The 13,272-nt window shown below is 42.8% G+C and overlaps 1 protein-coding gene across 4 annotated transcripts in view; it reads left to right on the plus strand.

The window, feature by feature from the left end:
* MIA3 (MIA SH3 domain ER export factor 3) overlaps nt 1–13,272 on the plus strand; it is a 181,665-nt gene that overhangs the window by 78,283 nt on the left and 90,110 nt on the right. For all 4 annotated transcript variants that reach the window (XM_033935451.1, XM_033935452.1, XM_033935453.1 and 1 more), the window contains exons 9-12: nt 5,172–5,260; nt 6,361–6,438; nt 6,529–6,639; nt 9,356–9,427. In XM_033935451.1, the coding sequence (XP_033791342.1) occupies nt 5,172–5,260; nt 6,361–6,438; nt 6,529–6,639; nt 9,356–9,427 (350 nt within the window). The remainder of the gene's footprint in view (nt 1–5,171; nt 5,261–6,360; nt 6,439–6,528; nt 6,640–9,355; nt 9,428–13,272) is intronic.

Genomic DNA, 13,272 nt, shown 5'->3' on the forward strand with positions numbered 1-13,272 from the left:
CCCACTGGCCTCCCAGAATGAATTTTCCTAATTTCAACAGCCTGCAATAAGATCGCTGGATCTGAAGCCATACAGCAGCTTGCAAAGATTGCTAGCACCAGCGATCGTATTGCAGGCTGCTGAAATTAGGAAAATTCATTCCGGGAGGCCAGGGGGAACACGCAGGCTTTCTGGGGGGTGCGGCCTTCCGGGGGGGGGGGGGTACAGGCCTTCCGGGGGGGTACAGGCCTTCAAGTGGGGGGGCAGGCAGGCAGGCCTTCGGGGGAGGTGCAGGCCTTCAAGGGGGGGGGGGACAAGCAGGCAGGCCTTGGGGGGGGATGCAGGCCTTCAAAGGGGGGGAGACAGGCAGACAGGCCTTGGGGGGATGCAGGCCTTCAAGGGGGGGGGACAGGCAGGCAGGCCTTCAAAGGGGGGATGCAGGCCTTCGGGGGGGATGCAGGCCTTCAAAGGGGGGGGGGGAAAGCAGGCAGGCCTTCGGGGGGATGCAGGCCTTCAAAGGGGGGGACAGGCAGGCAGGCCTTTGGGGGGAATGCAGGCCTTCAAGGGAGAGGTGCAGGCCTTCAGGGGGGGGAACAGACCTTCAAGGGGAGGGGGCAGGCAGGCAGGCCTTCGTGTGGACGCACCGATGCAGGGCATTCAGAAAAGTTAAAAGGGGACAGATTCAAAACGAATGCTAGGAAGTTCTTCTTTACCCAAAGTGTGGTGGACACCTGGAATGCGCTTCCAGAGGATATAATAGGGCAGAGTACGGTACTAGGGTTTAAGAAAGGATTGGACAATTTCCTGCTGGAAAAGGGGATAGAAGGGTATAGATAGAGGATTACTGCACAAGTTCTGGACCTGTTGGGCTGCCGCGTGAGCGGGCTGCTGGGCACGATGGACCCCAGGTCTGACCCAGCGGAGGCAAGGCTTATGTTCTTATGACCAACAAGATTTGAATAATGACCAGACAACAAAAGGTAGAAAAACTAATTTTATTTTCCATTTTGTGATTACAGTATGTCAGATTTGAAACGTGTATCCTGCCAGAGCTGTTGTTAGACCGCAAACGTGAGCTAGGATTTAAGAGAGAGAGGAAAAGTCTTTTTTGTTTGTTTATTTTGTTTACACCACAGCGCCAGTGTGGTTAGGAGAAGGCAAAAGGGGTGAAGAGGTTATAAAATAAACCCACCAGGATGTTTGAAAAAAAAACAAAAAACACCCAATTGGGCAGGAAAATCAAATCAAATCGAAAAACCAATTCAGTAGGCTGAATCGAATCAAAATTTTATTTTCCTGAATCGGGCAGCAACAGGAACTACAGCAGGGAAGGACTGAAGGACCAGTTCCGGATGCTAGGAGAGAAGCTGAAGATCAGAACGCCAAAGGTAGCGTTCTCGGAGATCCTGCCGGTACCCAGGGCCGACGAGAAGAGGCAGACAGAGCTTCAAACAGTCAACACATGGATGAGGTGCTGATGTGAGGAAGAAGGATTCCACTTCATGTGCAACTGGATGTCATTCTGGGGAAGAGCAAGCTATACAGCAGGGGTAGGGAACTCCGGTCCTCGAGAGATGTATTCCAGTTGGGTTTTCAGGATTTCCCCAATGAATATGCATTGAAAGCAGTGCATGCAATAGATCTCATGCATTTCATTGGGGGAATCCTGAAAACCCGACTGGAATATATGGAATATGGTTTCCAGGATGTTGTGTATATCCTCTTCGGTAAATATAGACGCAAAAAATGTGTTTAGTTTGTTGGCGATGGCTTTGTCCTCCTTTAGCATTCCCTTTATTCCATGGTCATCCAACAGCCCCACTGTTTCCTTCGCAGGACGTTTCCCCATAATATATCGAAAAAACGGCTTGAAGTTTTTTGCCTTCGAGGAAAAAATAGCTAAGGAGTCTCTTTTGGCCCATCTTACCGCCTTATGGCACCTTCTTTGATGTTGTTTGTGCTTTTTCCAGTTTTTGTCCGTTTTTTACATTTTCTATTCTTTAAATGAAATCTTCTTGTCTCTGATCGCTTCCTTCACCACTACAGTGAGCAACACCGATTCCTTGTTCTTTTTCCTCTTGGGCCCCTTGTTGATACGTGGTATAAATAGATTTTGCGCTTCAATGACTGTGTCCTTAAAAAGGGACCATGCTTGCTCTAGTGATTTTACAGTGCTTATCCTCTTCTTAATCTTCTTCCCCACCATGAGTCTCATCGCTTAATAATTTCTTTTTCGGAAGTTCAGTGCTGTGGCCATCGTTCTGGATCGATGTTTTGTCCCTGTGTCCAGATCAAAGCGGATCATATTGTGATCACTGCTTCCCAACGTCCTTTCTACTTCTACGCCTTGTGCCGGTCCTTGTAGTCCATTTAGAACTAAGTCCAGAATTGCATTTCCTCTCGTATTTTCCTTGATGAGTTATTCCAGGAAACAATCGCCTACAGCATCCAGGAACTTGATCTCCCTACTGCAGCCGGAGGTGCCTAGGCTCCAGTCTATCCCTGGATAATTGAAGTCGCCCATGATAACTGCGTTGCCTCCCTTGCAGTTGCTTTTACTCGCATCCGTCATTTCTCCATCAGTTTCTTTGGACTGCCCTGGGGGTCGGTAGTAGATGCCGATATTCGTTTCCAGGCCATTTATTCCTGGAATTTTGGCCCATAGAGACTTTATCTTATTTTTCATTTCCGGCGTGTTCTCTCCGGTAGACTCAATTCCCTCTTTATGTATAGGGCAATATCCCTACCTTTTTGACCTACTCTGTCTCTGCAGTATAGCTTGTATCCCAGTAGCACAATTTTCCTCATTCCACCATGTTTCCGTGATGCCGATGATCTCAAGGTTATCTTTTTGTGCCATAGCTTCCAGTTCCCCCATCTTATTCCTTAGGCTCCTTGCATTCGTATACATACACTTGAGTTTGCGGCCTGTTACTTTCTTGCATTTCCTTCCCTCTCAAGTTTCAAGTTTATTTTAGTATTTGATGAATCGCCTATTAAAATTGCTAGGCGATGTACATAGTCTAAGCAGAGAAAACAAAGAAACTAACACATTAACAATATAATTTCAATAAAAACGTACAGAAGGGGTTAGGAAAGGAGTTAAAAAGTTACAATGTTGGGTATGGAAATAAAAAAAAAAGGGAAAAACAAGAGGAAAGGGTACAAATTACCAAAGCACAATTCAAGGAGTATCTCTAAAACAAGTAAAAGTTTTAAGAATTAAAAGCATCTTTAAATAAATATGTTTTTAAAAGTTTTTTAAATGTTACAATATCATGTTCAGATCTAATATACTGGGGGAGGGCATTCCACCATTGAGGTCCCGTCACTGTGAACATATCCAATCTTCTTGTTCCTATGATTTTCAAAGAAGGTACTGACAGTAAATTTTGATCTGATGATCGCAGGGAGCGTTGGGTTTTATATGGGATTAGTGTCCTTGAAATAAATTGTGGTTCGCCAGATGCTAAGGTCTTAAAAATGAGAAGCATTATTTTAAACAAAATCCTGTGACCAATCGGTAACCAGTGAGCATCTATTAATAGTGGGGAAACGTGGTCATATTTTTTCGTATTGTAAATTAATTTTATGGTCGTGTTCTGAATTATCTGTAGTCTCCTTTTTTCTTTTTGTGTAATGTTAATAAATAGGGCGTTGCAATAGTCAATTTTTGATATTATAAAGGAGTGGATTAGTATCTTTAATGAAGATAAACTAAGAAATTTGGCAATTGACCTAATCTGACGTAATTTGAAGAAACAATTTTTAACGATGAGGGAAATATGTTCGTGATAGATTAATTTATCATCTATAAGTACCCCAAGAATTTTAACAGAGGATACCAAGTTGAGTGAGGTGTTATTGAGATTAAACGGTTTTGAGAGAGTTATCTTTTTTCCAGTTAAATAACATAGACTTAGTTTTATTGATATTTGTCCTCTTGTGTCCCTTTCGATCCGTCAGGATTTCTGTCTTGCCTATGATGCGGTGAGTCTTACCCGCTATCTTCCTGCATGGTATCCTCTGGGTATACTGTTTCCCGAACCATTGACTCATGGTCGACTGTTGGCTTTCCCCTTCTTCCTAGTTTAAAGACTTCTCAATTTATCTCTTGATGTTGCTTTCAAGAAGGCTCTTTCTGTCTGAGCTGAGATGGAGTCCATCCTTCCTTTATAGCAAGGGTAGGGAACTCCGGTCCTTGAGAGCTCACATGGACCTTTATTTTCTCCCTTCATTCAATTAGTTTTTGGTTTTTGCGGTTTTTACATTACCCCTCGTGATGCATGTTACGCTCCGCTCCCCATTTCATCCTCATCACTACTGCTTGATTCTTACAGCGCTGGCTGTGCTCCGACTTTATGTAAGGTTCCCCCCCCCCTTTGTTTTTGTCTCTCTTCCTCACTTTTTACTTCTTTCTTCCACCCCCTCTGTTTCTGTCATTCCTAGAATAAGGAGGGAGGTGTGTGTGTATTCTTGGGGGGTTAGGGGTGGAGCTGACCCACGAATACGAAAAAATCGTGAATAACTTTTTATATGGAGAAAAGTGAAGCCAAGAGGGGTGGTGAACAAAAGTCTAACCTGTGAAAAAGGGCAAAGAAGATTGAGGAAAGGTGTAGGAATGACAGAAACAGAGGGGGGTGGAAGAAAGAAGTAAAAAGTGAGGAAGAGAGACATAAAAAAAGGTATAGAAAAATAAAGTTATTATTATTATTATAAAAAAAGGGGGGGACCTTACATAAAGTCGGAGCGCAGCCAGCGCTGTAAGAATCAAGCAGTAGTGATGAGGATGAAATGGGGAGCGGAGCGTAACATGCATCACGAGGGGCAATGTAAAAACTGCAAAAACCAAAAACTAATTGAATGAAGGGAGAAAATGAGGGTCCATGTGAGCACGACGTGCTTGAGAGACCAGAGGTGAGTGGGATGTGGAAAGAGAAGATAGTGAGGGGTCATAATGGACCTTCCTCAATGTGGATTGCACAGTAGGATTCTGTTGAGACAAGGATGATGTCATTGGGGGAGGAGCTAGCAAGATAAAACCCACAAATTGAAGTAGCGAGTAATAAAACTGGAATACAGAGGGAAAAGCTTTCTTTTTATGTGTACTGAAATAATTCCAGGTTTAACCCAGAAATTTGAAAACTCTGATTTTATTCTCAAGCTTTCATGTTTGTTTTTCCTCATCCTAGCAAATGAAAGACAACTTGCTGAAAGGATTAAAAATCTCATACAAGATAAAAGTGAGATCCTAGATAAGATATCTGATTATGAGCAAAAGGTATGTCTTAATTTCTCTCTATTTATTCTGTTGTATGTAAACATAGTGATTTTTCTCTTTTTGTTAACCCAGAGAGTCGGCATCACTAGAAAATCATAAGCACATCAAATGTACAGTTATATTAAGAATTCTTGGCTATATTTGTATTCTTTTCCTGTCACATTTTGCTGAATTTTCCTGCCTTCAGCACTCTGGTGGTAGTAGATGTAATTGATCAAGGCTGTCTAAGCCATCTGTTTTTCCTTGAAGCTGAATAAAGAAGCATACAGATTCAGATCTGCAGCTTGGAGCAATTCATCTCTAGAGCAAAGACTTCCCAGAACAGTTCTGCAGGACTTGCACTATATAAATAATTGCATAAAATATTAATAAAACCTGACACTTCCGGTAGCTGGTAGTTTCTCTTGCACAGACATGCTAAGCTATAAACAATTTATGAGGACACCACTAGTGTGGCAATTTCCATGGCAGGCCATGAGTGGGGCAGATTGCCAACACTGTCCCCAGCAATCCAAAGATAATGGAGAAATAAGTGACTAGTTCAAGGCCTCAAGGAGCTAGCATGGATCTGAACCTAGGTGTTTAAGTTTCCAGTTTATCACTATAACTATTAGGCTACTCCTTTATCCCACATTCATACCCATAGTTATTAAAACGTTTGTATGTGTTCACAAGAGAATTGTATGCAAAAAATTTTAAGAATACTTCTATGCTGTCATTGCTCTGGTTCATTTACATAGAAACATGATGGCAGATAAAGACCAAATGGCCCATCCAGTCTGCCCATCCACAATAGCCATTATCACTTCCTCTCTCTTAAGAGCTCTCTAAGAGATTTAATAGAGGGATCTTACACATAAAACTGAAGAATGAATGTGAGACTTCATTGTATTTGGTCACAGTATAAGCTATACCTTTTTATCTAGTAAAAATATAATTTAAAAAGAAAACATATGAAATACATTTGATGACCTTGGAATAAGATCAAAAGAGAAGCGACAGTGCTGAAAAATAGGCAGATTGCTATTTTGAAGAATCTAGCTAGTAGTAATGCTTTCAATTATCTCAAGTGTATCTGTTGGGGGTTTTTCTGTGTCTAGATAAAAGATGCAAAAGAGTCTGTGAAGGAAGCACACAAAAAGAACAGCACTGTTTCAGCAGAAGCCATAGGATTGAAGGTACGACATCTTCCCATTCCTAGCCTACACATACAAAGCCACCAGCATGGGATTAGCCTCCGAATTAATGTCAGATCTTAACTTTTACAGGATGCCATCAAGGGTCTGGAAGAAAAGAATCGGCAACTGACTTCCAGCATGAAAAACCTTCAGGCAATGCTGCGAACTGAGAGAGAGCAGAGCAGCAAGAAACAGGATATGGTAAGCATGAGGTCTGGTCGCTGCTTTGAGTTGAGACACTGCTTTGAAGGTGCTGCTGTGGTATTACTGTTTACAAAGCTGAAGCTATCATTGAGCAGCTGTTTGGTTTGTTTGGTTTTTTTGCAAGTGTCCCCACTTTTCTGCCATGCTTTGTAGCCCATACTGACTTGTACAAATGAAGCCCCTCAGTAAGTTTCTACACTTAGGCCTAGATTCTCAAAACAACACGTTAAAAATCGATGGTCTGCTATTGCAGCTATTCTGATAGTGAATTTAAAAAAGCGAGTCATTCTCCAAAAAACGCTCATGTAAATGAGGCTGGCAGAGAGTAGCAAAGACTTGTTAAATTTGCATGTGCCCAGCGCTCACTCGCTCTCCCCAACAAGCACTGCCAACCAACAAATCCCCCCCCTCTCTGCAGGGGGAGAGATGCCAATTCTCTCCCGCCATAAACAAACATCCCCCCTCCCCCCACAGCGGGAGAGATGCCCACTCTCTCCCGCCACAAACACCCCCCTGAAGCAACGGTGTCAACCCCACCCCCTTGCAGCGAGAGAGATGCCCACTCTCCCACTGCCAAGCAGCCCTCCCCCCCCTTTACCTTCACGTAGATGTCTGACCGGAGGGACAAGGATTCCCTCCAGTCAGCTGGCCCTCTGCTTCAAAACGGGCCTTCCCTTCCCCGGTGCATCCTGGTTCTGTTATCTGTTTTAGGGTTTGGTTTGTAATACCCCCCTCATTATTTCTTTCTTTATTCTTCATTTCAGTCATATTTTTTAAATTTTTACCAATCTTTCATTTTTGGACCTTCAGGCTAATCTCGGTCTGTTTTCAGGCTGGGATCATTAAGCTTTGTTCGGTTCAATATCTATTCAACTTCCTCAGACCATCGAGTCCATTGATTTTTGTGTTAGTTGTCTTCCCCTCAATATCAAAGCCTTCCAGAGGCTTCAGTTGGTGCCAAAGGATCATCTCAGCTACCGACCCACATAATTGGTGCATCCAGTGCCTAGAATCTGAACACCGTCCTGCATCTTGCTTGAAATTGCAGAAGAAGTCACTTAAGTCTCATCAGCTCCAGTTTGAAAAACTTTTCAGAGCACCTTCTGATACATCGATGATGTCTGCTGATGCCAACATCCAGAGACCATCAGCATCGGTACTGGTGCAAGCACCAAAACCTAGGTCAGCTTCTTCATCATTGGCGCTGCCTCCATTGGAGGAAGTAGCTAAAAAAAGCTAAGAAGCATAAGCGCTTTTCCCTTTCCAAGCACACATCAGCTTTGTCTTGGATATCAATACCATCAACACATCCCAAACATTGTGTCCCTTTGGAGGCTTGCCTCATCATCAAGGTCACCAACACCTCGGTACCCGATACATCCTGCACCATCTGTACCAATGACTACCATGGTACCAGTGCCATCCTTACAGGTCCATATTCGAGAATTGGTGTAAAAGGAGTTGGCTGGCATGTTACAATCCCATGCAGTGCAAGTCCCCGCCGTGACATAACCAGTACTAGCTCAGTCCGAGCAGTGCTCCAAGCATCCATCTAGTGCCAGATGTCGGACTCCACACCGATGTCATTCAAGATCCAGAGGAGCTGCACCGTCGAGGCATCAAAGTTCTTCTTCCTAGTTCAAACATTCTTCGGGTCAGCATCACAGAGCATCTCAAAGCACTTTTCGATGCTCTCCTTGACGTTATAGTTGACAGTCTCCTATATGCTCCCCTCTTTAGAACAAAATTTTTCATAGAAGAGAAACAGAAAGGCAAACAGTCCTTTCCAGGGTTTAGGCCACCCAGGTTTATAACTCCAAACACAGTTCTAGCCACAGTCATTAATCACAGCAAACTCACGTTTGCACCAGTTAATGTTCAATGCCTCTTCACCCCCACTGGGGCTAAATCCTACTTCCTGGAAGTCCATACGCTCGAGCGGTTCAGGTTGAAAAGTGTCTACCTCCATCTCACAGACATCCTGGTTCAGCTCCTGCAGCTCTGAAGAGAAACGCCCTCTCTCTCCCACCGTTCTCCCTCTCTCAGCAGCAGGCTGGCTTTTAGTATGCTCCAAACCCGCCCTCTCAACTGGGCATGGGGGAAGGGGGCTAGCTCTCTGGCTGATTGTCTTAGCTTAGCAACAGGGAGCTTTTTCTGACCCTTTCCTAATGGAGCAGGAAGTTAATTATGCTTTACATTCCTATCAGAATTAGATCCCCTTTTATAGAGAGACAAACTTTGCTGTCTTTTTGTTCACCAGCATTATTCTGGCTCATCCAGCAGTAGTCATCACACTGACCTGGTCAGCTCTATGGCACTGGGGCTGTCTGTATTTCCTAACTCCCACTGGAACAAAGCCTCTGGGAATAATAGGTTTGTTACAGTATATAATTTCTTCTTTTTAAAATCTGTATTTACATGTGTACACAATATACATGTGCAAATGCTGTTATTTACATTTAGATATGTTTCTAAAATAATGGTCTACGTTGCCTTCAGAGTAAGTCGGGAGGTTTTCTTCACATTTTTGTTACATCTTCTTTGTTGCAGCTAAGTAGTCAGATAGCTAGCAGTATGCTATGTCTGCTCTCATCAGACTCACAAGTAGTTGTCTTAATGGCAAACAAGGATCCTGAAAATTCAGTTTATAATGGCAGGTTAAAACATGGGGGGTGCGCTTTGAGATAAATATATTTATTTATTTTTTGTACAGATTTTGGAAACTCGGAAATCTGTGGAGAAGTTGCAGGAAGTTATTACACAACACTCTGCTGAGCTTTCAGAGGTAAATTTTTTTGGTTTTTTTTTAATATACATTCTATTAGTCATCAAAAGCTAATTTATCCTGTTTATAAGAGTAAAACTGAAATCTAGGGATTGTATTTATGTTTCTGACAAAAGTGAAACAAAAACATACAAAAATGCTAGAAGCTACTTCTCGTGCAGAATTTTGAAATGATTTATCTATTTCACAAGGATTTATTTTCATGCAGTTTCAGGAAAGGGAAAATTGCACAAAAAATATTCTGCAGTTCAAAACATTTACTGGTATAGTTTTGACCATTTCTTATTACTTTTGGCTAAATTTCACAGTAGTTTTTCCACACCCTTTTACTAATAAGAGTTGATAGAGGTGATACCTCAGGCTTTATGTTTAAGATTCTTCAAATAATTTAGCTTGAAACAATTTTTTCAATGATTTTTATTTTTTCTGCAACTTTTTGAGGTTGTAGGACATAGAATCCTTGGGCACAGGGGGTGGTTCTGTTTAACGGTACTACAAACAGACCGATTTGCATCCTTCATCCATATCCTCCCCCACTTTTAGGTAAAGTACATTTCATATAAGTCACATGGAAGGGCATTTTCAATATGATTTCTAAATCTGATTTTTACATTTTGTGGAAAACTTCCAAAAATCCAGTAGCAAACATGACCATTTTCAAAACAGGAAAGTGGGCTTTCCTTAGATGTTTGTTTTCAATGCATCTATATTTCTGAACTATTTTTAGGAAAAAAAGTCCAAAAGTAAAACGCACAGAAGCAAGCCTTTGAAATGTAGGCGGGACCAGCATTCTTAGTAGACTGTCCACATAGACATCCCTATAGAGCAGTGGAGCAGCCTAGGGGGGCACTGCAGTGATATTCACATAAAAAAGCCCAGGGACACCTTTATATAGTAGGGTGAGCCACCCAAAACCTACTATATGCAACTGTACACTAGAGCAATGTTCTTCAAGCTTTTTACACCTATGGACTGGCAAACTAATAAGACTGAAATTTTTTAAAACCCCATCACCGCCCCATTCTCGCAAGTTCGGTCCTGTTAATCATCTGATCCCATCCGCACAAGCCTCAAATAGTTATGATTTTATATTGAACATATTTTATTAAAGTATAAAAAACAATATTCTGTACAATTGTCATTTTATAAATATAAATAATACAGGGAAAGATCAACAAAACCCCCGTCTCCCCTCCCCTTCACATATATCCCCTCTACTATCAAGAAAACTGAATAAGCCAAATTATTACAGAATACCGCAATCACACATAGCAGGAATGGTGTTAGGGAGTGTGCAACTAGGGCAACTGCCTCCTGGTCAGAGAGAGCCCTAAGCCAGCTGGAAGCTAAAGAAGCACTGCCTGGGCTTTGCACTCCCCAGATGTGGCTAACATCAGCTCTAGCAGGATACATATTTTAAATCTGATTTATTCTAATCACAAGATAGAAATACAATTATTTTTTTTCTACCTTTTGTCGTCTCTGGTTTCTGCTTTCATTGTCTTTTCACTCTCTTCCATCCAGCGTCTGCCCTCTGTCTCTTCAATCCAGCATCTGCCCCTTCCATCCACTTTCTGCCCTCTCCCCCTCCTATAGTATCTGCGTTCTTTCTATGCCCCTCTCTCCTACACCAGATCAAGCATCTTTGTCCCTCTTTCCTTATTTCTCATCTGACCCCCCTTCCCAGCATCAATCTCTCTCTACTTTGTTATTCCTCTGTCTCTCCCCTTTCCTTCATCTGATCTCTCCATTCCATCTTGACTCCTTCCCCTCTTCTAATCTCCCTGCTAGCTGTTTCCTTCCAATTTTCCTCCTCCTCTGTCCAGCAGTACCTTCTCCCTTTCTTCCTCCCCTTATCTAACAGTAACTCTCTTCCCTTCCCTTTCCCTTCTCCCCTGTCAGCAGTATCCCTTTCCCTTCTCCCCTGTCAGCAGTACCCCCTTCCCCTCCCTTGTCCAGGAGTATCCCTTCTCCCTTCCCTCTCCAGCAAATGTTTCCTCTATGTAGGCTAGCGGCAGCTCTGTGTGCTTTTAACTTCAGCGCACAGCTGCTCCTAAGCAGTATTTTAGCCGCGCACAGCTGCTCCTAAGCAGTATTTTAGCCACGGTTTCATGAGGCAGCCTCGATGCCTTTGGTAAGCCGGCCCACATTGCATCATTGAAGCGGGTCAGCCTAGCAAAGGCCCCAAGGCTGTCTCATGAAACTGCGGCTAAAATACTGCTTAGGGGCAGCTGTGTGCCAAAGTTAAAAGCACACAGAGCTGCTGGTCTGGGGGTGCGGAAACAAAGGCAGGAGCAGGAGACATACGCGGCAGGAGTCCCGGTGGTGGAAGGCAGGAGTCTGCGGACCGGCAGTTGAAGAACTGTGCACTAGAGAGTGACACAGGGACAAATTTTTCCCCGTCCCCACAGGAACTAATTTTCCCATCCTGTCCCAGAGAGTTCTTTTCCTGTCCCTGCTTCATTCCTGCAAGCTCTGTCCTCATCTGCACAAGCCTCAAACGCTTTAAAATCATAAGTGTTTGAGGCTTGTGTGAACTTACAGGAATGAACAGAACTTACAGAAATGAGATAGGGACAGGAAAATGAGTTCCCTTGGAGACGGGGTGGGGAAATTGAGTTCCTGCGGGGACAGCGACAGATTTGTCCACATGTCATTCTTTACTGTATACCACAACAAATAGCCTTTATGCCTGCAGGTGTCACCTATATGTAGGTAGAATAGGTTTTGGAGTGCTCACATGTTCTACCACAAGTATTTTAGTTTAGAGTGTAATATGGGCCTGGGTCCCTATTTCTATAGTCCACTGTACCAACCACTAGGCTACTCAAGGAACCTGCTTGATGCTCTAATGGGACTGGCCATAACCACTGAAAGCTGCATTAAGGCTGGAATATACTGTTTCTTTCACATATTTGGGGGATGGTAGGGGGTCAGGGAGAGTAAAGGGGAGTCATGCCTTAATTCCTCCAGTGTTCATCAGGTCAATTTGCTCATCTTTTTGGCATTTGTTCATTACTGAAACAGGTCTAGCCTTAAACATCCAAGTTTTGCCCTGGATGTTTCCTACAATGTTTTATTATTGCAGAAAAACATCCAAATTATAAGCCCACTCTAGTCCCACTCAAAACACAGCCCCTTAAGATTTAGACACACTTGTAGACGAACACCATAGAAAACCATCTACAAAATGGGTTTCAAAAATAGCAATTTGAATGTCTGCTTTTGACCATTTTTCTGTTTTGAAAATGAGTCCCATATCTGCCACCTAGAAGATATCCCAGGGACTGTAGAGGATATTGGCTTGATTTTTACATATCGCCCATGGGTTTAAATAGTGGTGATGTAAATTGCATGTTTAGGCTTTGTGCTGGTGATTGGCTCCTTCTAGGGCCTCTTGTTGAAAAAAAAAATGCTCTCCAGTCATGATCCCTCTTCTTCCTTCTTCTCTACTGCCTCCCTTTCTGTTCCTTGATCCTTTTCTGACCCATATAAGCACTGCCATTTTTGGCATCATATTGATCAATCCAGAGACTACCTTTATAAAGAGTCCAGGGGGTCTTGGTGAACCCACTGCCTTTCTAATAGCATTATATCAGCAGAGTATGCCTAAATGCTCAATAGATCAGTCCAAATCTTGAGTGTCTCATTTTCTTTGGTATGTAAAGGGTAAGTCTTTTGTGATTATGTACTGTAAATCATATCTAACTGTAAGTCCATATATTCACATTTAAAACATGCATTATATACACAGGTCACCATTGAACTAGGAGCAATTTTTAACAGGTGTCATTGGTGGACTAGTTTGTATCATTATCCCAGGACAAGCAGGCAGCATATTCTTA

The sequence above is a fragment of the Geotrypetes seraphini genome, chromosome 3 (assembly GCF_902459505.1).
Source record: "Geotrypetes seraphini chromosome 3, aGeoSer1.1, whole genome shotgun sequence".
NCBI classification, from domain to species: Eukaryota; Metazoa; Chordata; class Amphibia; order Gymnophiona; family Dermophiidae; genus Geotrypetes; species Geotrypetes seraphini.